The following is a 25,806-nucleotide window of genomic DNA, read 5'->3' as shown; positions in this document are numbered from 1 at the left end:
TTTATGTTACTCTAAACTATATGACCTTGTGCACCCAGGACATCTGCTACGAAGCTCGGAAGAACTGGCTCCACCCAGAGACGGTTTACTCCCTATTAAGGACCTTGTCTCGTGCCCTTATAATATATTCTAGTCTCTAAATATTCTTCAATTAAAAATTTAGTAATAAAGAAATTGTATTCACTTCTTCAAAATGCATCATCAGAGCACAGAAGAAGTGGTCGAAAGAACAGTGAACACACTGAAACGTGTTATTCATCTAATCTCACCGGTTGATGAGATAAAGTCGCCGCCCTTTTATCACCCTGTCATTACAAACACAGATACCCAAAGTAAGCAGTAATAAGAGCAAAGACACATCCTCAGACAAATTTTAATATTAGACACAGACAACACGAGTAAACAAAAAAAAAATGCAGCATTTAAGTAACAAAATTCCAAACCTACCTGACCCTAAGTGAAAAAGTAATTTCCCCTTAAACCTACAAAAAAAAAGAGATCAGGCGGGGAGGAAATTTTGTTCACAGCTCTGTAGGTGTTTGCCATCAGATTAAACAAGCTGAACAGTTTGTTTCATGCAGTTACTCTGAGTTACTACTTCGAGTGCCATCTCTGTCCCAGGAGAGAAACGCCAAAAAAAACAGTACACAGAGATCTTTTTTTATGACCTGAGTGGTCAAACTGCTGCTGGGTTTCCACAGCCCGTTTTCCTCTCTTCCTGGGAACTATGGGGTCATGTGCCTAAAGGCACAGTGCCATAGAAATCACTCACACTAAAGCTTGACATTGGAACCATCGGGCCCCATTAATATGAATCCCAAGTATCTTTAGCACAAAGTCACCAAACGTGTGTGTTTAGTGTAGCTTAACACAGTTAACCTATCAGATTAGCACCACTGGCCAGGCTGACACCCCGAGGCTGATCAGGTGTTAAGACTCATTTACCACACGAGAGGGATTCATTAAATAAACAGATATATGTACGTGCACATGACTGTTGGTACATGCACATGATCCCACACAGAGAAACACCCCCAACAGTGAAGAGGGCCTCTCCGCAAAGGGCACTAACCCGACACCTCACAAACACTATTGTGACTGACACACTTAATGTTTAATTGACTGTAACAGGAGATGAGAACAATCTTCCTACACGTCCACTCGTATATAATAATGTTTGCGTTTGTATGTAAATAGCTGCGCTTGCCTCCCACTTTGCTATAAATTCTGCTATTATAATGAAATGCTCCCCTATAAGTGAACAAATCAGGACACGCTCGGATCAGTGACTCGTGGAAGTTGTGCATAATGGAATTATGCTTATAATAACACCCTAATGCCCATGTCTCATTAAGTAGAGTGTTTGTAAGGGATGATTATACCTTACTGGTCAGGGCTGTTTGGGAAAACATGAATTAAGAGTACAGATAATCCTTTTTACTGTTGGATACAATTACAGCTTTGGTTACTGTGGCTTTATTACCTGTGGTTACTTTTATTTTCAAATAACCGCATCAGATTTTCTTCATTATCATTATCTTGTAAACTATACCTCCCATGTCATCTCTCTGGCAAAAACAGCACTGAGCCAAGCTTAGATTTACAGTTTAAGGTATTATAAATTATAGCCTATTAGCATACTTTGCCTCTTAGCATATCCCAGACGTTGCTTACAGTGTCCAAGAATTACTAAATGAAACAACACTCAGCAACATATCACTGTTTGACACTTACTGCATAATAGACATAATAACTCCATTTAATAATGGGATGGGAAAGCGTAGTGTTTTAATGCAGAAACACACATGCACAGAGGTTCACAAACACATAAGCCTAATCAATCAGACTGAAGGACTACAGTGACATGTAAACATACCAAGCAGCTCCCTCTTTTTCTTTCACTGTGGACACAGGGAACTATTCACCCGTTTCCCCTTCTTTTCCCTCTTCCTCGATCTGTTGGTTGTCCTCAGTCAGACTCAGCTCTGTGGAGCCCTTGACGCCGCACTCATTCAACCCCATTCACCTTCTTTCCACCATTCCCATAATCATCTTTAAAGTTATGATGTCAGCACTTGCATGCATGCAGGACTGTGTAGACAAAGACACACCTATGCACACACTTGTGGGTTTGAATGGTGGTTTTGCACAGGGGATCACAAACATCTATAATATAAAATTATTTTTTCACATGCACGTGTGGGTTATTTTACATTTCGGCTACAATTCATCTTCCATCTTTACTTCTTGAACAGTTAGAGTGGATTTACAAGCTGGGTTTACTTTGCCTTCGTAGTGTTTATGTTACATCCATTTACCATAAAAAAAACTCCCTTGGAAGGCTTGCTTTTCTTCCCCGGGCTTCCTCTTTATCTGACTTTTACTATTCACAAAGTAAAACTGATAGATCTACATTTTCACTATTTTTCCCCCAGCTGTAACTCTTCATTTGTCTTTTCCAGTTTAAATAACACTGCCTATCTGAGTCTAACTCAAATAGCTGCAGTTCATCTGGTAGTTATCTTTACTCCGTCAGTGTCATTATTCTCTTCATACTCTATTGTTCTTGATCATTAAAAGTCTGGACTGCATTAAGGCATGCAGGTAAAGATTTATTTTTTTATGTCCTGAATAGCTTGCTGCAAGCATCCTGTTAGCAAAAATTGAGCTAATGGGTTCCTTTTGACCCTCCCAACTCCTCCCACTCTCTGTGCATTGTGCATACACCCTCCCTTTTGCCTTCAAGTATCAATCAAGCACACCACTGCCTACACAATTCAGTTTAATTACATTTTGCCTGCAGCACTAGAAACTAGCTCTAACTGCATTCCTTGAACCTGCCCTCGGGCTGACAGCTGTTTCATGGTAATTTCAAGAGACAAATCATTTAGAAAAATGTACCATGTACACCTAATACAAACTTAAAAGTGTAATCTAAACAAGATTTTGAACCATGGCCCCTCTGCAGGACTTTGAGATGGGCAATCATGTGAGTTTATAGCTCAGGAGGTAGACTGGGTCGTTTAGGTCGACGGTTCGATTTCCTGCTCCTTCAGTCTGCAAGTAGAAGTGGCCTTGGGCAAGATACTGAACCCCAATTTTCTTCTGTTGCATAAATTGGAGTGTGAGTGTGTGTGTGAATGTAATACAAGGCTATTAGGCTTAGAATAAAGTGCTGTATGAATGTGTGTGTGTGTGACTGGGTGAATGAGGCTTGTAGTAAAAAGTGCTTTATAGGTACCAGTTTGTGCATAACATACAAAATAAATTAAAAAAACACAGACATACAAGCGAGACAGTTTGACAGGTTGTAAATACTATGCAGTTATTCATTTTCAAATAAATAGTTGTGATAATGGATTAGATATCATGAGATTATACTTCTCATACATTGGAGAAAATGCACTATTTTTGCCAAATTTTGATTGAAATCACCCAATCCATGCTAAGATGATTTGCAAAACCAACAAGCAAACAAGAAATGTAAACTTTGGTGGTGACTTCAGGGTTCAAGCAAAGTTGCAATTTATCAGCTGGTAATGGATGAGCAAAGTTTTGTGGGGAAGCAAATATTCAGACATTTTAATAGGCATGGACCTGATAATGGTGCAAAGAGAGGAGTCAGAGGTATGGCAAAGTTAGGGTGACACATTCTCTTGCATCCGTTACTTGTTGCGATGATTCAGTTTCGACCAAAGTTGTGGATGGAAAGAGGTATTCACCGGGAAGTCCTGCTAAACAGAGCACAGACTTAAAAGTCTATAGGATAAATAATCAAACATAACAATCAGTTCCCATTTCATTTCTATCGACAAGATCTAAAAGTTAGCCCGAGTTATAGCTGTAGCCAACCTATTGTTTTTAGCGTGGTCCCGCATGAATGCAAACCAATCAAAAGGCAGAAATCATCATAAGGGCTTTTCATTATCATTATCATTCTAGTAAACGCAGCAAACATAATGTAGCACCAAGGCCGCCTTGACCCACTGCATGCATCCACAGATCATGTCCAGATTCAGTGGGGAGTCGGCTGACATTGAGAAAGTGGAAGAAATGTGGAGAGCAAAAAAACACCTTGACACTGCCAGTTTATGCCAGAGCCCCCTGAAGAGCACAGAGTGCTATTCACCACATCTGCATCTCCATCTGCATACCCACTTCTCACACTTACGCTACTGTAAACAAACTTCCATTTGTACGGAAACATGTGCTGCACTCCTCGCTCATGTACACGCTGCGTGTACACACCAACCCACAACCATCACGTTGTGCTTACAGTCTGTTTTTTCTGGACCATCACGTCCGAGGCTCCTCTGGCACAGTTCTCCTCTGTCTTCCACTGTGATGTCACAGATCTATTCATTTTTCTAAACGCTGACAGATAGTTTCCTCTCTGCTAATTTGCCATCCTTTCCCCACTTAATCTCTCTAATTCTTTTTCCTCATGGTGTCTCTTATTTTTTGCCTAGGTTGCAGATGTCTGCCATTCCGCTGTGTTCTATCCATCTTTTATGCTTGAATTACAGTCAATCTAGTTTTTCCTGTTCCCAAACATTTGGTTTCCCACAGAGGAGATGTAGGTTTAGGCAGGATGGATAGTGTTTGCAAAGGAGAGTGGAAAGGAGGGAAGAAAATACTCGAGCCAGAGAGCTTTCAGAGTTGATTTTTGATTTTTTTTTTCTGATTGCAGCTGAAACATCACAAATAAAACAATTTGAAAACATCTTCATGCTGTGTTATGACCACAAAAGCACTGCCCTTTGTCCTTTGCTTTGGTGATTGTCACAGGCTTCTTTTCGTTTCCTCTCTTTTGCGTCTCTTCCCTACCTGATTCTTTTCTGGTCTCTTGTCTTTTCTGTCGATATGCTTGGATGTTTATCCTTCGCTTATCTAAGCCTTTTGTGTGTTTGCTGTGCACACAGATAATCCATCAATGGCGTCGTGCAGTAGGGGGACTTGAACAGACCAATAAAGTGAGCACCCACCAGAAGAGAGAAAAAGATGAATAAAAACAAGTTTGAATTTTAGATGGAAAAATTTATATGCAGCTTCCGCTGAAGAGCTCACTTCTCAGGTCCCCTATAGGCTTACTGTAAATATTGATATTGCACACATGCTCTAATTTTGGAGCGTCCTTGTTTTTTTTGTTTTGTTTTATTTTTCCCACAAAACCTGTTACTGATATTATCCTTCACACTGTAAATTGACAGAGCAGTGCTCAAATCTATGAGTGCTGAATTATCTCTCCGTTAAGAAGATTTACATACACACATCAGGCATCAAAGCTTTCTTTCACAAGTTTCCTTTTATTAAGTGTGCTGTAATATTTTATAATATTTTTGTGGGAAGAGAGAGTGTCTGCCTGGAATTCTTGTGGCAGGAAAGTTTGGAGTGAATGATGACAGCTTCCCTCCATAAATTGCAGAAGCATGGCCATCTGTGAAATGTTGCTGGACTCAAAATATGAACAGAAAGACCTGCATTTCAATCAAAGCAGCGTTTTTGGGTTTTTTTTAGAGGAGATTTTGTCAGGTGGCATGTCCGGTCAATATGAACAGCAGATCAGGAAAAAGCTAAGTCAGCATTTATTAATCTCCTCGAAATGCCTGGACTGGGCAGACCCCGATCCTTCTGATGGCTCAGGACTCACATTCCTCATGCACACATGTAACCGGTAGATTTTTGTTCCTGTCTGTATTTTTTTTCACAGTTTCTCTTTCTTCACTTCATAACACAGCTGACAATTTACAGTGCTACTGGGTATAGGAATCAGGTACTAAAAATACTGGTTTCTGCCGTTACTTCAATTCCAGTGTTGAGAAAACAACAGTTTACAGATGAAAGACGCAAAAAGTTTTTGAAAGTGCTCTGTAACTATGTGACATAAATCGAGACAATTATAAACAGACATTAGACTATACCTGGGATATATGATTCTTACACTGTAATATAAAATAAAGGTCTGAAACGTCTGAAATGTCATGTATTTTTCACATTCTGTAAAATTATCAACGCGCTTCTGCACCTACATTTGCAGAGCAGTGAGGATCAGGAACAACAACGGCAGTGCTTGGTGAAACTTCTTGTGTGCTATCAACTTAATGACTTTGCTGTGTGCTCCATCTGTATGTGTGAGGCCAGTGGCTTAGATCTGTCTTCACAAGCTTCTATAAATATCCAGCTTGGCAGGGAGAATTGCAGGTCTGCCATTCAGCTTATTCATCTATGTCTTAGACAGATATTAGAATGTCAAAGCTCACAGATAATAGCTCTATTTCTTCCATGAAAAGTGGTTGTAACTATCATAGTGTGACCAGATGCAGAGCTCCCTACATAATGTGACAGATTAATTCACCCCTGCGTTAATGTGTTCTTTCACAGAACAGATTATGTCATGGACAGTTTTTGAAATTAATATGAACTAAACAAAACATATTAGAAATGTTTTCACTCTCTATCAGCAGGACATTTGTTTGCAGAGATTATCTTGTAGCTGAAAGACCACAAACCTGATCTCAACAGTAACATAATGTCCTGCCAGAGTGCTTCATCAATATCCTCTTTCCACACTGATCTCCTAGCTGCAGTTCCATCACTGAAGATATTTGAAGGGCTCATAGAAAAACGATTACTTTATCATTTTGTCTAGCCACCTGTGCGCTTACTTTGAAAGGGACTGAAATTGCAAAAGTGCAAAGGAAGTGTTGAAATTAATTAGTTCAGTTTTATTTATATACATTACACCTTGAGACAATATCAGTCATCTTCATGTGGATTATTCAGGCTTTGCCTCGTATTTTAAGGTAACCCTATAAGCAGGTACTTGGTGACTGTGGGAAAGAAGAACTACCATTTAACAGGAAGAGACTTCAAGCAGAGCCAGGGTCAGGGAGGGGAAGAGTTAAGTTTTAAGAATTCTAAATGCAAATGCAGGGATATGAAAAATGGAATATTAATTTTAAAAAATGAAATCAGGCAAATATAAAATAAAATTATAAAAATTATAAAAACGAAACATAAGAATGCATTTTTGTTTTGTTTTGTTTTTTTATAATCCCACCACGGGATCCACTTTGATCCATTTCAGGTGCATAAATCCCCACTGAGATATTTTTTTTCCAGGTGCATGAGATATTCATATCAGATATGTCTGCGCTGCTTTACTATTTGTGAATGGAAATATACTGAACGTTAAAAAAAATCTCAAAGTTCAGTGGAACTACTCTCCCAAAGAAATGTTTTGTGGTTTAGCTAGCATCAAAGAAAAACTATTTCTGGATGGGATGTTTCCCTTGATGCTCATTTATGTAACTGCTGCAGTGAACACCACACATTGATTTCACTTCCATTGTATTGGTGTGCAGGCAGAAAGGCCAGTCAAAACAATTCATATAGTTTCTTTACCACTCGGTTTGTGAGGGGAAAAAAAAAAGTTTGTTAAATGACTTCTTTTTCACCTCTGCAGCTCTGTTAAATTAGTTATGAGGATTTCAAAGGACTGTTGTTTTCATGTTTCTGGCATTCTTCTGGAAAGGAGCTCTGAGAGCAGTAACAGCAAAGCGGCCTTTAATAGAAGTAAAACTGCACGTCGATGGCAAAGACGTCTCCCTCGGCATCTTTTCTGGTAATTTTAGACTCAGAGAAGATAAATCTCAAATTCTTCGTTTGTCTCTGTTATTTGTGGTTCATCTGACAGTTAACAATTCCCTCAGATGTTTTTTTAACTTTTCTTCGCCAACTTTGTCAAACCAGGTGTTGTTCTGTGATATGCGCTTCTTAAGCAAAGGCACGGGTGGATTCAGGCCATTCTGCAGGAAGAGAAATGGCCCTGCTGTACTTGCTGTCCTTCTGAGCAAAGATCGCTTAAGCCTCATCTCTTTGTCTTTTGAGGTTGAGGGTAGCTGTGTTTGTGGTCTGTAACAGGTGTGGGAGATAAAGCCAAACACATTGGCCAAACACCCCATTAAGCAATTGCCTCAGTGCAGAATTTTGTTATTTTCCAACACCTATGTTCAAATTAAGAGCAGCCAGAGAAGATTCACTAAAAGGTCTTTGCAGAAGAGACACTATCTCAGAGGAAAACAGCTGTCATTTTTATTTCTGGCGCAATCGTAGGAGCTGGAAATAAGCCCAAACATGTGGGAGAACATCCAGTTAAAAATGTCAGAGGAAAGGTTTGTCACACATTGAAACATTTAAAGGTCCCCACATTCCTTTTAAACTTAAGTGCTGCCCTGCGACTGGATATAATTAACTAAAGATGTTCTACCTGATGAGCTTCTACATTTCCAAATAAAATATTTCATACAGTGTAACTTTTTTTTCAAAGTTCTCTTGACATGACCTTAAAAAGAAACAAAAGTCTGAGCAAACTTACTCCCAGTCGAGCTAATTTAATTATACGGCTAATGTCCATCCTTACAATTCCCTCAGTTTTCCTGTGGCCATCCGTTGTGATGTATGGCTGTTAAAAAAAATAAAGTGGACTGTGGATTACATTTGGGACAAAATGTCCTCTAAGACCAGATTTGAGACATTCCCAGGGAGCTTAAAGTCCCACCTTGTCAGCAGCAGGATGAAATGGTTTGGCTGAGGGATGGTTCGTTTGTAAACCTGGATGCAGCACTGGGGGAAATGGCCAAGTTTTCTGACATCATGGGACAATCCAGACTCTGCTGGACAGCAATCAGTGGATTTGGGGTTGAAAGTCACTCATTAGTGCACCATGCTATCTGTGCCTAGATCTGTGTGTGTGTGTGTGTGTGTGTGTGTGTGTGTGTGTGTGTGTGTGTGTGTGTGTGTGTGTGCATAAGGGCCACAGAATTGGAACGATATAATATTTGCAAAATGTCGGATCACTATAGTTTGTCCTGTTAACTTCAGCTTTTGGGGGGAAAGTAAGGGGAAGCTGCAATTTACATGTCAAAATAATTTTGGGAAGATCACTTTGCCACTTTGGACTCGATTTATTTCATTTAAAGTTGCGCATTAAAGTGGCTGCCAGTATGAATTTGTGAATTCGCTCATTGTGTACACCTTGGAGTGTTTGAGTGCAGGCCAACATAATTTTCTTAGCAACACGCGTGAGAGTGTGTGAGAGCGAGAGAGCCTTGAGATCCAAATTGAAAGACGGCATTTAAGCACCTTTGTTTTGTTTTTGTGCTCCAGCCTTGTGTTTGTGTGCCAAAGGTGGGACCTGAGGTTGGCTCAGCTGAGTCAGCCATTCGGCATTCCTAGTTGGGTGGAACTTCGGCCCTTGTCCTTGAGCAACAAATCAGATTGAAGGGAAGAGGACAGGAGAGAGCTTTGAATAAAAACACCAGCAGCATGTATCAATGACTACACAAGCAATAAATCACTACAGGGCGGGGTGGTACCTCTCCATCTTAACCATCTCTCTCTCTGTATCACAAACACGCCTGAACACAGGAGTGTGTGTTTGTGTCTCTTTCTCCAGCGCTCACTTTCTCTGGTTGTGTTTTGAAACAATATTAACAAAGCTGGACGGTATGCAGTGATGCTTACATTCATGCTCTTATGCATGTTATTATATCAAATGTGTGCATGTGGTTGTGCATTTTGTGTGTTTCTTTGTCAGTGACTGTTTTTTAGAGTGTTGGATATTAATATAAATCTTGGGCCCCACGATATGTTTTGCCTCCTTGCCCTGAGAGCATTTGCGACTTCAGGTGATTAAGCTCCTTTGAATTTCTACAATTTCTTCTACACTGTCGAAGGAAGTGCGTCTCCATCTCTGCAGGCAGATGTTCTGCCGATTCATAATAACATTTTCTAGGAAACTATAACATTTGGCTATTTCAGCGCTTAGTTTTTTCTCTTTGGGAATTCAAATATGTCTCTAGCACATTGTGTTGTTTGCTATGATTTATGTTTTGACGGCAGTATTGTTGTGAGACCGGACAGAGCAAATGTGAGAGTGGGCGGTTCGTCTGAGCCTCAGCTGACATGTGGGGACTCTTGACATGGCTCAACTGTTGGGTTGGGAAGGAAATGGAGCTGAGGGTGTCTGGGAAGCTGGATTTAGAGCTATAATTAACAGCTGAATATTCTCTTTTATAATATCAGCAGGTATCTGTTCTGGACTGCTTACTTGTAATATTATATAAAGGAATTCTGCACGTAAAGACTGATGGTTGTGTCTGCCAGTGACTCACAGTGATTGAGTGGACACCATACTTCAGTGCAATGCTATGGATGACAAAACAGGTCCCTTCCCCTCTCTCTCTCTCTCTCTCTCTCTCTCTCTCTCTCTCCCTCGCGCTCCCTCTCTCTTGCACCACTCCTGGTTGCAGGCTCCACCCTCAGTCCTGGCGGACAAGCTGGTTGACCTAGGAGGAGGAGGAGATAGCTGTGGAGGGAAGAGGGGGGAGGTAGGAACGGACGGAGATCAAATTCATTTCTGCTAGTGAAGGCACAGCAGATTGCAAAAGCATAACCTGACGCAAATGGACCCAGGGCACGCATGGCTATCGCTATCAAATGGATTACTTTAATAAAATGAACTACAAATGAACTACAACACCTCAAGGAGAGTACACTCAGCAGGCAAAGGACTAACAAAGAGCTCCCTAAAGAACTTTTTGTTAACACTGACCAACACCTGACTCTGATGAAGAGTGATTTTTATTCCTGTGCTGCCTAATTCATTCAGGATTCAGCTGAGGCTAAAAGGAGAGACATGGATTGAGAAGAATTAATTTGGGTAAAATTAAGCGACATATAAAAGAAATGCACCACTGAAGTAGAACAAGTAAGTACCTTATTGAGTCCATAATGACTGCTGGATTTGATGGCTAAACATATACTTATTATGTTAAATGTACAATTATTTTAATTATTTAAATCATTATTCAACATTGTCTGAAAAACTTTCCAGCAGGGCCTTAAATTTAATCTCATTGTATTCCTCCAATTTGTTTACAACCCAATCGAGGTCATGCCTTTGTGTGGCTACAGTATCTCATTTATGCTCAAAACTCAAGTATGCCATCAAAGCCCAGTGTGCAGAATTTTAATAAACAGGCTGAGCTTTATCAGTTTCTTTTATATTTGTATTTAGAATCATGTTTCCTCATTAATAATAATAATAATACAATAATCTAATAATATTACTTTCATGTTTGTAGACAGTGAAAATATATTTTATTATATTTATTTTACATATTTTATTTAACAAGAAAAGGAACAAAACACACATCTTATATTTTGGAAACAGTACAACTGTTTGAAAAAGTGCTCTGGTGACTGTAAATCAAAGTAGTAAATTATTGGGTTGATTAAACAAAATTGTTCCAAATGATGGAACGCCGCAATTAAATTAGGCTAATTTTCTAAATAACAGAAATAAAAAATGTGAATAAATCATTCTAACCTAATTGTTTCCCAGAGCTACTTTCAGGATGTCATTTCTCTTAACATAAAGCATGTATGTTATTGTGCTTGATTAGATGTAAGTCATTGCAGAGCTTAATTGAAAATGGATGTGGTCCTGTTTTTCCACAGATTACAGAAGCTCGGGGGAACTGTCACGATGTTAATGTTATCTGTTGTTGCCTGTAACGTAAATGAGCTGTAACAGTGATGGCTTTTAATGCTCTGTCCCACAGTCGCAAAGACAAGAGCAAAGCCAACAGAAAAGGACACGCGTGAGAATGCTTACCATGCACTGACAACAAGGTAAGAGACGACTTCTCACACTGGGTTGCTCTTCTTTGTGTGAGTGTTTTTTGCACACGTGCGTGCCCTGCGCATGTTTTTTTTTAAAGGAAACTCAAAGGGCTTTAGACAAACAAAAGATTTGTTTTCCCAGGCTGTGAGTGGACGGCATGCATGCGTCTGTATATTCAAGTGTCATTGATTTATTGTCTGACACAACTTATTATCACAATGGTAAATTTCCTCCTAACAGTGAAGAAATAATCAAAAATTGTGTTTAAGTTAAATCAAAAACAGATCCCATACTTAAAAATGAACAACAACAACAAAAGCCAAACTTTCTTGTCTGTCAGTTAAATCAAATAATGCTTTTTGGCAGACGTGTTTTTTGTGGAAGCTCTTTGTCTCAACCAAAGTCATTGAAAAAGGTTTTTTCCACCATAAATCGCAAAGTTTTCTTCTTTTTTCTCCCTCACACAAACTATTATGGAGGAATAATAACTTCCTTGATTGCAGCCTCCATCAGGAAAAAATCATCATCACGGTTATTTTAACAGTCAATTTACTTTGGTCTCTAACAGGGAATCATTTACTTGCGTTCATTTCATCATGTGCTGCAGCTCTGACCAAATCAACTCCAGGCCTGTTTTAGCTGATGTGGTAACACTGCAGCCCACTTTCCAATCTTCGGGGGGAATACTCTGAATATTTTATCAGCTATATGTGATGTGAAAAAAGGTCCCATTTTGAATGGTTCACTTGTTGGTGGTGTGCTAGTTAATGATACATAACAAGAAAAACAGCCAGTGGTCTAATGAACGGGGTTTATCAGTAACGATAAGAGGACTTGGACCTTCTGCATGAGTTCTGTCTACTGACCTGACCTGACCTGATCTGATCTGATACAATATGACTGTAATCTAAGCAATGACTGAATTGCTGTGTATAATGAGGTGTGGCCCTGCATAATTATCATTTATTTGGCTGTTTGGGGTTGAAGACAGTAAAAGAATAATTTGTATTATTGCTCATATGAGCTGCAGCTGGAGAGCGAACCTGAGTGACATGTACTCAAATAGAGAACCGTGAATGTGATTTTTAATGAGTACAGCAGGTTCCTCCACAAACTGAAATGCATAAATATACACAAACTATCTAGCTGTCATTGACCCGACTCATTCAGGAGGTGAATCAATGCCGCAGCGAGGGTGCAAGCGGGGATCTAATTTACAGATTTGTGGGGCTTAAAGAGAAAAACGTGGCCGTGGCTGCCTTATCATGCAGATGAAATGCCACGCAGCCCGGTCTGTGACCCCACATGATTCATTTGTGTCGTGCATGAATCACATTGAGGAAAAACAGCGGAAAACCAAAGGTAAATATATAACACGCTGTCATCTAATGCTTGCTTTATTAGTTTCAGTTGACTTGAATTCAGATTGGGCCAGACCTTTTTAATCCTGTTTCCTGCTGCCAAAGTCAATTAATGGGGACGGTGATTAAAATGAAGCAAAAACAAAAAAACATGTCACAGCCAGTTTCCTCTGCAGGAGAAGCGGCTTCCTCTTTTGTCTGTGATCACAGGTGGTGGAATGGTTAGGAGGGAATCAGAATCAGAGAAATGGAGTGGGTGGATGAAAGTGTAGCGAAAATAACAGGTAACGGATGGAAAAAGTAGAAGAGAGGGAAGACTGAGTAGAAGGAGAAATTAGCCACAGATCGTCTGGGCGGCTGGTAATGAGAACAAAGAGGTCCTCATTAATCAGACTTGGTCAACTTGGTCAAAGGAAACTAATCCAGGGGCTGACAAGACAGGCAGAGAGGTGATGGCTTTTTCATTATGTTTGGATTAAACCACCAAGTGCACAAGCACCTCCTTCAGAGTGTCTAATGGGTGAAGTCTTGCCTTAAAGGATAATAGCACCCTTTTTTTCAACTTCCTTTAAAAGCATTTTGTCACACACTGTAATACTGACATCAAAACATGGTTTTATACGACATTCGTTCCTTAACACACCTCAGAATGGTTTAAAAATACTTTGTCTCAAACATCTGGTATTTGGATCTTGGCATATGTTGAACATATCGTAGTTTGTGAAAGGGAATGACCAAAACACGTGTGAACAATTGGAAATGATGACACGGATGTTGAAAGATGTGAGTGGATGCTATCTATAATGGTTTTTGTGCACTTTAACTACATGTTCCTTTCTTCCCTGAGGCTCTGTGAGCATGAACCCCGTGCCTATGACAGCAGTACAGCACGGAGAGGTTATGAAAATGGATGGTTGCATTCTGCTTTGCCTCTGGAGAGCAAAGCAAGGGAGGGATAGACTCCATCATCAATCAGAGAGAAAGCATACTTTACTAGAAGTACTGTCTACAGTCTATCAAGCACACAAAGAATAATTTGTACTTGTGTTAAGTCAGTCAGACAGATGGAAATAATGGGGTCTGCTTGGAATATATTAAACTGCACCCAGCAATGTTCTGCAGACATTATTTACCTTCATCGTGCAGCTTCAGTTTGAGAAATTTCATGATATGACAGAGAGCACTCCTGGCACAGGTTTCAGGCTATGCATGGGTCTCCTGTAGATGAGCTTGAGCAATCGGAAGACAGTTCACTGAGATTTCTTGGATACACATGCAATGCAAATGAGCATTCAGCATATTTTCTTATCCGGGAGTTTAGGTAAACAAGGGATTCAGATTTTCTCAGAACAATGTCATAAATTTGAAGATAAAAATCTGCTATGAAGAAAGAAATGCAGCACGTACTCATCAGTGGTCATCTACAGACAGATGGACCTTAACAGCTGCTCCTACTTAGCAGTTTTCAATGCTTTTATTTGACTTTCTTGAGTACCTGGAGTAAAGCTTTAATTAAGCTTTACTCCAGGTATTGTAACAACTCCATTGCACCTTATCTGCACCGAGGCATACTTGAAAACAGACTGAACATCAAAAACGAATCACATGGAAATATATATATAATGAAATTAGGTTGGGGGTGCAGCCGCACAAAGAACCTTCTCATGAATTATACTGTAATTACAGAGAGGGGCACAAGGCTCCTCAGAACCAACAAAAAGAAGCCCAGAGAAAAAGGGCCCTGTTGTCTACACCCTTAATTAACAAAGATGAAAAAAACAACTGTTATTGCTACGTCTGATCCTCTCCTCTACCGACCTTCCCACTAATACAACCCTTTAAATATAGAGGAATGTTAATAAAAAAAAGAAAATGATTGATTTAGTTTGGACATTTATGGCAGTCTTGTGTTTGCCTCGTGTGGCGGCAGGGATTCACTCAAATCATGAGAGCAGTTTTCTGTTTTCTGAGGAATGATCCCACTGAGATACTCTTCTTTTCACCCACAGCTGTACATTTGTGCTGGGAAGAGAAGTCAACCAGGCCAGGCCTGTCATGCATTCATCTGATTACATTCCTCTGGCAAAGCCAGCATGTAAAGCTTGACAGTATGTTCAGCCGTCCTTACACACCCAGGAGTGCGTCCACTGTTACTAACTGGTCATTAGGTGGTAGCGTAATAGTGAGAACAACCTTGTTATGTATAGTCACATTCAATTGCTCAATATTCTCACGTTTTCCTTCTGATCAGGCAGAAATGGAAGCTCTCTTATCACCCATTCAGTGGCACATTTAGATATACGACCACTCCACAGCATATTAGTCAAAATATTACATCAACACGGTGTCAATCATCACTCACAGCGAAATAACTAAAAGTGCACATCTCTCCTTGGAGCTATGTTTTGCCACTCCTCTAGTCTCATCCAATCGCCCTCCCTCAAAAATCAATTCTTTTACCTTTTCTGGGCAGTTTTTTTCTCCTTTCTCCTCACCGCCTGTATCGCTACTCTCCACCACCGCCCACCCCCCCTTCTCAGACGCTACTCTACATGCAGTTTATTTGACCAAGGCTGCCCTCTACATCCCATGACTCTGTTTCTTAAATTGTCATCTAATTCCTATCAACTTTCTGTTCTTTTCAGCCATTTATTTATAAGCAAAGAAAAATAAACGTAAAATTAATTTAGATTGGGAGAGAGAGAGAAGAGAAAAGAACGCCTGGATGCATGAGAGAAAATCTGGAGAGAGGGGAACAAAAACAGGGGGAAACAGGAATGTACAAGGGTAAGCATGGGATGAGAATGATTATGAGAGGGGACGTGAAGGAATAAGGGTGGTGGGATAGGAGGCAAAGCTGTCAAATCAACCTTGAGAAAGAATTAGAAGGAAAATAAACCAAACTGGACTTGCGTCAGATCGAATGGGAAGCTTTGGGAGAGGGACAAACAGACAGGAGAATTATTAAAATCTGAGACATAATTACACTTGCATGATTGGCAGAGTGTCTGGCTCTCATTACTTTGAGTTGAATGTGATGAGGTTACCCAACAGGAGCTATTTGTGGTACATGATGTGAAACTGTTACTGATGATCCAACAACAAAGAGTTCCTGTGATTTATATCTGCATCAGCTTATGTGAGAAGTCTGTGTGTGTTTTGCTTTGGATTCTCAGCAATACTGTAAGGAACAGTGCATTTTTAGGCAACTGCAGGAAATGCAATAAGATGCACAGATGTAATAATTCAGTGCAATTTCATTGTCTGTTGATAATAATCTGGACTTGGCCAAAATCCACTAGTGGACAGTCATACAGCCCTGCAGCAGATTGACTCCTGCAGACTGTGTTTGTGCAGAGCATCATTTATACAAACTATAAACAATAGATTTTATTGGCTTTCCCAAATTAACACTTTGTTTGTCTTCCAGGAATGGAAAGCATCAGTTTGGAAACGGACTGGGATAGGTTAGGCCTCTCCGCTCTGGGCCCCACAGGAAGAAACAACTTCTCTTCCTCGTTTATTTCTGAACTGAACTCATTCAACACGTCTCACAGTGGGGGATCCTTCTTTGGCATCTTTGCCGAGAATGGCTCCAATAGCACACCTCGCACCCTTCCCCAGCCCAGGGTGAGGGATATCGGCTTGGCCCGGGCTGAGATTGCAGTGCTTGCGGTGGTGCTGGCTCTTACCACCTTGGGGAACAGCTTTGTGTTGTGGGTGCTTCTGAGGCGGAGGAAGCACAACGCGCCGATGCACATATTCATGGTCAACCTGTGTGTGGCTGACCTGGTGGTGGCTTTCTTTCAGGTCAGTACAGGGGTTTCTTTGAGGCATTATAGCAACATGAATATACATAGATCACAGCAGTGGATGAAACAAACATTTACAAAATGGTCTCAGTTTGTTAAACGCCTGTTTTGTTTTGTTTTTGCCATAAGTAAAACATGTTTATTTCTTTTTGAGTCTTTATTCAAGTCTAAATATTTCATCTTTACTAACAATTTTTGTCACACTGAAAACTTGCTCATCTTAATATTGATTTTTATCTTCCATGGGAATTTCTTTTTCACTTAACTGTGTTAAACTATGTAATTGTGAGTTATATACTGTCTGGATCTGTTACAGCTGTATACACTGTTCCACAAAAATACCTATAATATAAATACTGTGCATTTCTTTTTTACTTTGCCTCCAGACCTTCAAACGTTCCTGTAATTTTTAAAGTGGTCATGAGCAATAGTTATCCAGCATTTCTTTGGCCGTTGGAGGCTTTTTCAGTTATTTCAGTCCAGTCCTTGTACCTGACCTTTTTAAAAGGAATGTGGTAATTAAAATTTAAAAAAAAAAAAAAAAAGCAAATATTAGAAAAAACAGCAGAAAATAAGTTCAGATCTTTACTATGCAAATTTTATATTTTTAACCCTTTACAGTCTTGCTCTCAAAAGTAGCGTTCCACTGAGACCATGCTGTTGAAGGCCTCTGATGGAGGAATTGTTCTGTAATCATTTTTGCCTGATTTCAGTGAAGCCTTTGATACCATTGACCATAAAAATCCTGCTTTATAGGCTTCATGTTTTGGCTGGTGAATTTGGCTGTGCTTTAGACTTATTTACTTCTTACTTTTCTGATAGGAACTTCTCTGTTAGAACAAACAAGTTCACCTCTAACATTTCCTCCCTAACCTGTGGGGTTAAAAAGGGATTTTGGGTCCATTTTTTTTTCTGCATGCTTCCTCTACCTGCCATTATTCAATTTTTTAATTACATTTTTTTTTTATCATTTCTATGCTGATGACATTCAGCTTGATAGGTTGTCCACCCGAGTCCACAGCTTAACTCAGAAAGAATACTGACTGGCTCTCTAGTAATTACCTTGTTTTAAATGCTAACAAGACTGAGACCATAATTATAGATCCTGCTGAATTACATTTTAAAATCAGTCAGGTTCTTGCCTCCTTCTGCCCAACTGCTCTCGCATGTGAAATCTTTGTCTCGCTCCATTTCACAGGCTGCTTGTCCGTGAAAAGTGTTTAATAAATGAACTTAAAATAAAACGTAAAAAAAAATTTAGGTCTGGAAGATAAAGATGAAACAGTAGGCCTAAAAAAATAAAAACAGTCAATAGCAGATGAACAACATCTCAAAGTTGTGTCCTTAAGAAATAAGGAAAAACAAAACAGCAAAGACGACACGTGCATCTGAGCCTTCAAATGAGCCTTTTACTGTTTGTTAAAAAGATCTCGGTGGAAAGCTGGCTGTGAAGAAGCCATTTTTAAGAAAGGCTTTTTAAGCTTCCACAGGGAGTATCTGGAATTGAACCAGAGACCTCTTGAGCTGCAATCAAATGCTCTACCACTAAGCTATACCCCCACAATGATAAAGGCATCTGGCCCTTCAGTTGATTCATATACTATACTGCCAAAGCCTAATCAGAGATGGTCTCAGTGGAAGTTATTCTTAAGGAAGGGAAACAGAAAGAAAAGGATGGTGTGTGCCAAACTACACAAGAACTGAACCGAAAATCAGTGGCAACAGGACGAATGAAGGACAAATCCATATTTTAAAATTTTAGTTCAAAATGTCAATATGTACTGTTGGAGGAGGTCAGGAGAGAAGCACAACAGCGAGTGTCTGCAGCCATCTGAACAACATGTCGGAGCTTTTGTGGAGATCTTGTCATAATTGATGGAATTATGAACACAGAAAAGTACCATCAGATTTTTTTCAATACCGCCATGGAAGCACACTGTCAGTGCATACGTAGGTAGAAAAACAGCCAATGAGAAACTATCCTGGAGCCTGGAGAACTATTCCTGTAGACTACTTAAAGAATTTACAAGAAAGTTTCACTAAGAGACCTCAGTCTGTGTTAAAGAATAAAGTTGGTCATACCAAATATTGACTTTCAAACTTGTAATAACTGTACAAACTGTCTGCCTTATAGTGTACTTTAATGTCTGTTTTCAGATGCTTTAAAAAACCCACTGCAGTGAGTGAGATCATGTAACATGGGTTATATAAGGATGGGGAGCGGTCCACTCTTTGGAGATCTGTGGCTGTACGCTTGTCTTCCCATGCTTCTGTCTTAGAAGTGTGCTATAAAATCACTATGTTTGTCACCTACACGGACTCGGCTGTTTTTCCGTCTTACCCAAACCGAACCAGACGTAACAACTTTCAAACTTGTAATAACTGTACAAACTGTCTGCCTTATAGTGTACTTTAATGTCTGTTTTCAGATGCTTTAAAAAACCCACTGCAGTGAGTGAGGGCTCTGTCAGGGCTTTTCACAGTAATGAAATGCATCTGTATTTCTTTCTGAAGTCTCTGCTGCTTTCCTACCCAGTTGGCTTCTCGGTGACTCAGCTGCACAAATTTCTTAAAATGGCAGTCAAATATATTTATGTATATAAAAGATCAGCTTTTCCCAGTCCAGCTGTGCAATGCAATTATAAACATCATTCAAACAGGATAAATGATTTTTTTGTTTTAGAACTACTTTCGTATGTAGATGACCATATCTTTGGTGTTTTTTGAGGTAAAAACAAACAAATGAAAAAACAGGCTTGCCCAGTGCCCTTGTCATGGATAGTAAAGAACATGTCATTAAGTGCCATGGTGTGGCTTACTGATGTGCTCAAGCAGTTTTCAGATAACAGTCTCGGACAAAGTGCTAAATTGGGTTTGGGCTGCACAGGCACTTCTTGTTGATACGCTGAATATATTAGAAACACTTATTTTAAAAATAACTGCTTTTTATCTGTGTGTTCAGGTTCTTCCTCAGCTAATATGGGACATTACAGAGAGGTTTCAAGGGCCGGATTTGCTATGCCGGTCCATCAAGTACTTGCAGATTGTTGGCATGTTTGCTTCCTCCTATATGATAGTTGCCATGACAGTAGACCGGCACCATGCCATCTGCTGCCCGTTGCAGGCCTACCGAGGGGGCACAGTGTCCCGCTGGAACACTCCTGTCATGGTGGCCTGGGGCCTGGCACTGATCCTCAGCATACCGCAGGTAGGAAGGGGTGAACACACAGGCAGCTTGATTTCCACAGGAGAACTCAAGATGTTTGTCTATTTTTAGCTTCAAGAGATCACTGCAGATTATCAGTGTCTGTGGGTGTGCTGACCACTTTTCCCTTGTTGTTTCTGTCAGGTGTTCATCTTCTCTCGCTCAGAAGTGGCTCCCGGTGAGTTCGAGTGCTGGGGTCACTTTGCTGAGCTGTGGGGGCTGAAAGCCTACGTCACCTGGATGACGGTAACTGTCTTCCTCCTCCCCGCCCTCATCATCACCATCTGTCAGGTAATTCTAGTTGTACTGGCTGAACTCTGCACTGTCCACAAAGGGTGTTGACTATAGGATTACATGCTCAGAGCAACATTATCCAGTAATGAGGCTTGTGGCATGAATGAAATGCTGTTTTGGTTTCAAGAGTGTATTTGGCACGCATTGTTCAATAACCTGTGGAGACTGTGGTTGGTGTTATGTCGCATCCCCAGGCAGATATGACATTCTGGGGTGCCTCCCATCAGTCCTGATCTATTTAGGGAAAGATATTTCTAGGTTCCAGCTTTTTCCCCTAATTAACACAGCACTTGGAGGTCTACTGCCGAGATGTCTGCCCAGTCTGAAAACGTCCTGCCAGGGAGAGGAATGTACCAGATCTGTGCCAAACATAGAATTCTGGACCTTTTTCCCACTATTTTGAATATCAGATTTCAAATCCAGAGGGATATTTAGAACGTTTCTGGAAGAGAGAATGATGTTATTTCTGCTGAAGGAGGTAATTTGGAAAGTTTCAAGTGTCTCGCCCGATTAAATCCCATAAACTGAATGGAAAGATGGATTAATGTGTAGCTTCAGTTGTAACAAACCTTCAGAATCAAAGTAAAAATAGTTGGAAGGATGAATCGCCTATTAGTAATGGATTTCATGTCGTTGTTTTGGTTTCTCCGGAGAATACCACAAATCATTTTGGTGCAATAAAGTTTTATGGTAGCTATGTAACAGAGCGAAGGAATCGTGGCGTTAAATAATGTTACATAAAAATGTCTGACACTGGTTTATGGCCGATGGTTAAGGCCAACACATACTCTCTTTTTTTTACATTTCAAATTTCCGTTCAGTGTTGACCTAAACTGCAAACAGGACAGTCTGCAGCAAACACGAGCATCTGAATTTGCCACGTTCCCATGATAAAACGTAATCCTCGGGCCTTTTAGGTCGTGAATGATGGCATGTCTAGTTTTCCCTCTCACTGAGCTGTTGTAATTTCTCAAAATGTTCTTATATTTCAGATAAGAATCTTCCGCGAGATTCACAACAACATCTACCTGAAGTCAGAGAGGATGGTGATGGCTGAGATGAAGAAAAACGAAATCCTCTTCCGCTTTCACAGCTTTAGGAAGGAGGACGAGCGATCCAGAGAGAGGGGGAGACGGGCGTCTGGAGGAGGAGGCTGGGACGGAAGAGGAGGACAACTCTTAAAGGTTGCAAATAACAACCCCCACAATAACACACCCAACAGCCAAGTGGGAGAATGTTATGACTATGTACCACCTGATATTCAGTGTAACAGTTGCCACGGGGAACATGTGACAACAACAAGAACAACAGCGCATCAGCAAACAGTGAACGGCTCAGATTGCCAGGAGCCCTACACCAACTCTCCCCGCTGCTCCCTTGATTATGCTCCCCCTCACCGCCCCGCCACCCCACCTCCAAGTATCACTAAAGCCATGTCAAAGACGGTGAGGATGACCCTGGTCATTGTGCTGGTGTATACTATCTGCTGGTCACCTTTCTTCATTGTCCAGCTGTGGGCAGCCTGGGATCCAGACCCTCCAGACCAAGGTTAGTCATAAACATCTTAATGGATGCAACATCCACTTATGTTTCCAATCTACCCCATAAAAGAAATGAAAGCAACATCTGTGTGGTCAGGTGAATCATTTATGTTGTTTACCCCAGATGGATTGATTCTCCTTAGCTCATGTAATCTATTTAATCGCCCTAATGGAGCTAATTTACCTGTTTTGCACTTTAGAGAGCATAAAGCTAATTGAAAAGCTCCTATTTTTAACAGAAAACTCCAATCAATGCTTTTGAGCATCTTGGTGGGTCCAAATATTAGGCTATCTAACTCATTATTCTAAGTACAAGCTCCAGCTCTCAACAGAGAATATAATACAAGGTCACAAACAAGTTTGTTTTTTCCTGAGCTGAAACTAAAGACAAACACCAGAGGCCAGTAAATAACCTGTTTATGTCCCCCGTAGAGTCTGAAACAGAGCCAGATGCTGACATTTCATCAACAATGATCGGTGCCAGCAGCTGGCATGCATAGTTAAAATCATAAGCAACACATGGAACAAGCGCAAATACAAACGCACACACACGAGCACAGATGCATACACAAAGTGTACTCACATGCAGCTACAAGCATGATTAGCATACTCTCATGAAATAAAAGCCCCGATTGGCAGACAGCCCCACACTCAGCTGATTATTGTCAGCTTTATTCTAAAATCAGAACGGTCTCATTCATTGTTCTCAGCTGCTCTCAGTGTGTTTTGCCTAATGCACAATAGACTTGCTATTAGAAATGAAAAATATGAAGGAGGAAGTATGTGTGGAGTTGTTCCCCTGGGATATTTATAATCAAATTCTTGAAGTAGAATAAAAACAAAATAATGCACAGTGCTCTGCTGCTAAATATTTGCACATTTTTATGTTTGTTTCCTAAGGGGTGAGAGACTAATGTGACTTGCACTGTGATTTGTCCTTAGTTTGTCCTCATTTTAAGAGGAATGTTTCCTTCCAACGTAAAGGTTGTACATTTGAAAATGTATTTTTGGACTTGTCTTTTTGGCGGTGTGTGTCCTCTGCAGGAGTGGCCTTCACTATCCTGATGCTGCTGGCCAGTCTGAACTCGTGCACCAACCCATGGATCTACACGGCTTTCTCCAGCAGCGTGTCAAGAGAGCTGCAAAATCTGCTCCACTGTGGGTCAAGATCTGGACGACGGGGCTCCCTGCCTGACGACTCTACCACCACACACACCTCCACCACCAAGGACAGCCTGTACTGACAAAGACTGATGAGCTGGAGAGCGAGACACACAGAGACATGCTCGAAAGGCATGCATGGGTGCACACGCGCCCACTGCAAGGACGTACTTTTGCACACAACTCTGCTGATGTCACCGCCTCCAGCGCCGCAGCCTGAGAACGCACTGTGACGACCTCCACCAGATGTTTTCAGCATCAAAGGACAGCTGTCTTCTCACCAGGACTTCTATTTGTAATCACCTGTCTTACTCGCCCCAGCAGTAAGGACGGCTGTCACTGAAGATGTCAGCACCATTCATAACACAGTGTTTCGGTGGATCTGTGGGGTGAAATGGACTGGAAGGTGAGAACATTTTCACCTCAGTAGCTGTTGAACAGAACTGTGGACAGTCTCTTACTCTGCTCGGATACAGTAGAGCAGCAGGAATGCAAGGGGTGGATTGCTACATTAATGGCACGCCTAATGTATAAAGCAGCAGACAAAACTATGGGTGCAGAGAAAACCAAGCTGGAAGGAAGAGAAAAGAAGCACATGCAGACAGTACACGAGAATAAGACTGCAGGAGAACAGACAGGGGATGTCATGGATGTTACAGCAGTGGTCCCAGGAGGACTGTAGTTGAAATCTAATAACGTGATCAAACTTTGTTATTCCACAGAAAGAAAGAAAGGATTAGAGAAGGATGCTTGAGGCAAAGAAAGAATTCACTTCCAGGTTCCAACAATAGTGATTTGTTAGCAAGATGGGCTTAAGATTCACTCCTGAGGACGGTGCAGCAGAAGGAAAGCACCGCACAAAAAAATAAACCTGGTTTTCCTTGCTCAACTGGGACACAATTATGTGACTGTATTTTATACAAACACGCCATATGAGGCACATAAAAGAACCTTCCCGTCATGCTTTTCGGAAAGTATGAAACGAGAACACAGCACAGAAGAAACTCATGAGAAGTATTTATCAGCATTCCGTGTATCGTGATCAACGTTGTAAAGTATATTTATTGAAGAGAATGTTACATTTTGTGCTAGATAAAAGCTGAATGTTGCAATGGTCTGAGGTACAGTGTAGTTAAAAAAGAAGGAAGAAAGAAAACAAGGCGGTGTCAAACCAAAGATTGTTTTTTAAAAGCTCGACTTTAAAGTCTTATCAGTAGACATATTCCAACCTACACGTTAGCGTACATCTAGAAACAATTACTATTTAAGAAAACACTTCACATGAATATTGCAAATACTCCAAGTCCAAACCAAGTGCCTGTAATGTCAGTAGACATTTTTAGAGGGGGCCTCCCTCACTGGATTAATCTGTAAATGATGTCAGCCAAGTTATTTTTAGACAGAGCATACCTCCAGAGCAGGGATCATAGGATATGTTATATCACACCATGAGCCATGTGTTCTTTAATCTCTTTATTTATTTATTGTTGTGTAAATGAAAATGTACACACAAATATATATATATTTAATGTATACTTAGATAGTATATATGTATATTATTCCCTGTTTCTGCCTTCCAGGTACAGTTTTTATAATATTGCATTTTATTCTGTGCACAGAGTAAAATATTATGGCCCTCAGCTGCATGACACACTTAAATATTCTAATGGTATGATTTTACAATAGCATAATTATATAAGCTACTGTACATACAGGAAATGTGATAACATTGTGTGTATTTGATCAGTCTATCCATTAGATGCTGTTGAAAATAATCTTTTTTTTTTAATGATGTGCACTCACAGTGAGACACTTTGGTGCATCTTTCTTTTTCGTGAGAGAACAGTGTTGTTCGAGTCTGCAGGACAATACCGGCATGCTTTCAAGGTATCTCAAGAGTACTTGTCTGGGTCGAAGGAGAAGCCTCACCTTTTCCTCTGCGTGGCCGTGGTGTTTGGGTTTACAGCACGCCACTGCAAACTTGTTCCCCAGACACAGGCCTCTGCTTTGATTATCAGCCAAATGAAACTCTGCAGCAACAATGTCCCGTGTCTCACTTTGTTATATCAGGAAATAGATGAACTTCTCCCAAACCTTCAGGGTGTTCATGTATTTTTCTCTCTCCCAAGCAGGAAGTTGAGAGGTCAGAGGATGATTCTTCTCCACGCAAAGAGCCAAACCTCAGTTTCATCCAGCCTTTCAGATTGATGGGAGAGGCCGAACACTCCTCAGCTGTGCATTGTGCTTTCTGTACAGCCATTAGTGAGCATTAAAACGGCTAAATAATAAATGCACTTCAACTGACTGAGAAGCAGATAGCACGAACACCTTTAAATATCCCCTAAAAATAGACCCATCATCAGACAGAATTTCCTATAGAGTCAGTTTAGTTTCCTGAGTAGTCCTATAAAAGACTTGGCATTTCCTATTTTTCACTGAAACAGCCACCACCATCTCTCTCTTGTCAGAGCATATGATAGATGGTCTAACTGGTAGGTCACTGCTGTTTTTATAATCTTGCAGTGTGTGTGTGTGTATATTTATGCTGAATGCCCTAATGCTCACGGTTTCCATGCAGAAGCATGGGTGACGGCTAAACTCAAGGTCACTTCTTCATTACAGTTAGGGCAGCACTTCCTTCCAGCCGTGTGGCTGCAATGGGGTATAAAAGAAATAAATTATCCCTCAGGGAGCCTGTCACAAGGGCAGGAAAACAGGGCAAGTTCCGTCTTCAAATCAATTT

General features: G+C 40.6%; 1 protein-coding gene and 1 non-coding gene across 4 annotated transcripts; one reads left to right on the top strand and one right to left on the bottom strand.

Moving 5' to 3' along the window:
- Positions 1-10,356: 10,356 nt before the first annotated feature.
- On the top strand, positions 10,357-25,353 carry avpr2aa (arginine vasopressin receptor 2a, duplicate a). Of its 3 annotated transcripts, none has more exons than XR_003270803.1 (8): positions 10,357-10,771; positions 11,628-11,697; positions 16,481-16,860; positions 19,825-20,070; positions 20,212-20,358; positions 21,354-21,909; positions 22,947-23,469; positions 25,196-25,353. XR_003270803.1 is itself a non-coding variant. In XM_026153941.1 (7 exons), exons 3-7 carry the CDS (start codon positions 16,483-16,485, stop codon positions 23,144-23,146), a joined length of 1,527 nt encoding a protein of 508 aa, XP_026009726.1. In that variant the 5' UTR covers positions 10,357-10,771; positions 11,628-11,697; positions 16,481-16,482; the 3' UTR covers positions 23,147-24,579. The 3 variants fall into 3 exon arrangements, 1 of the variants encoding a protein (XP_026009726.1); XR_003270802.1 differs by having other exon boundaries at positions 25,193-25,353; XM_026153941.1 differs by lacking the exon at positions 25,196-25,353 and having other exon boundaries at positions 22,947-24,579.
- trnac-gca (transfer RNA cysteine (anticodon GCA)) lies at positions 18,351-18,422 on the bottom strand. Its single transcript has one exon. It is a non-coding gene; the product is annotated as a tRNA-Cys (tRNA).
- Positions 25,354-25,806: the final 453 nt, after the last annotated feature.

Source organism: Astatotilapia calliptera, chromosome 20 (genome assembly GCF_900246225.1).
Source record: "Astatotilapia calliptera chromosome 20, fAstCal1.2, whole genome shotgun sequence".
NCBI lineage: Eukaryota > Metazoa > Chordata > Actinopteri > Cichliformes > Cichlidae > Astatotilapia > Astatotilapia calliptera.
Note: the sequence above shows the minus strand (reverse complement) of the source record. Positions and strands in the feature narration are given on the sequence as shown.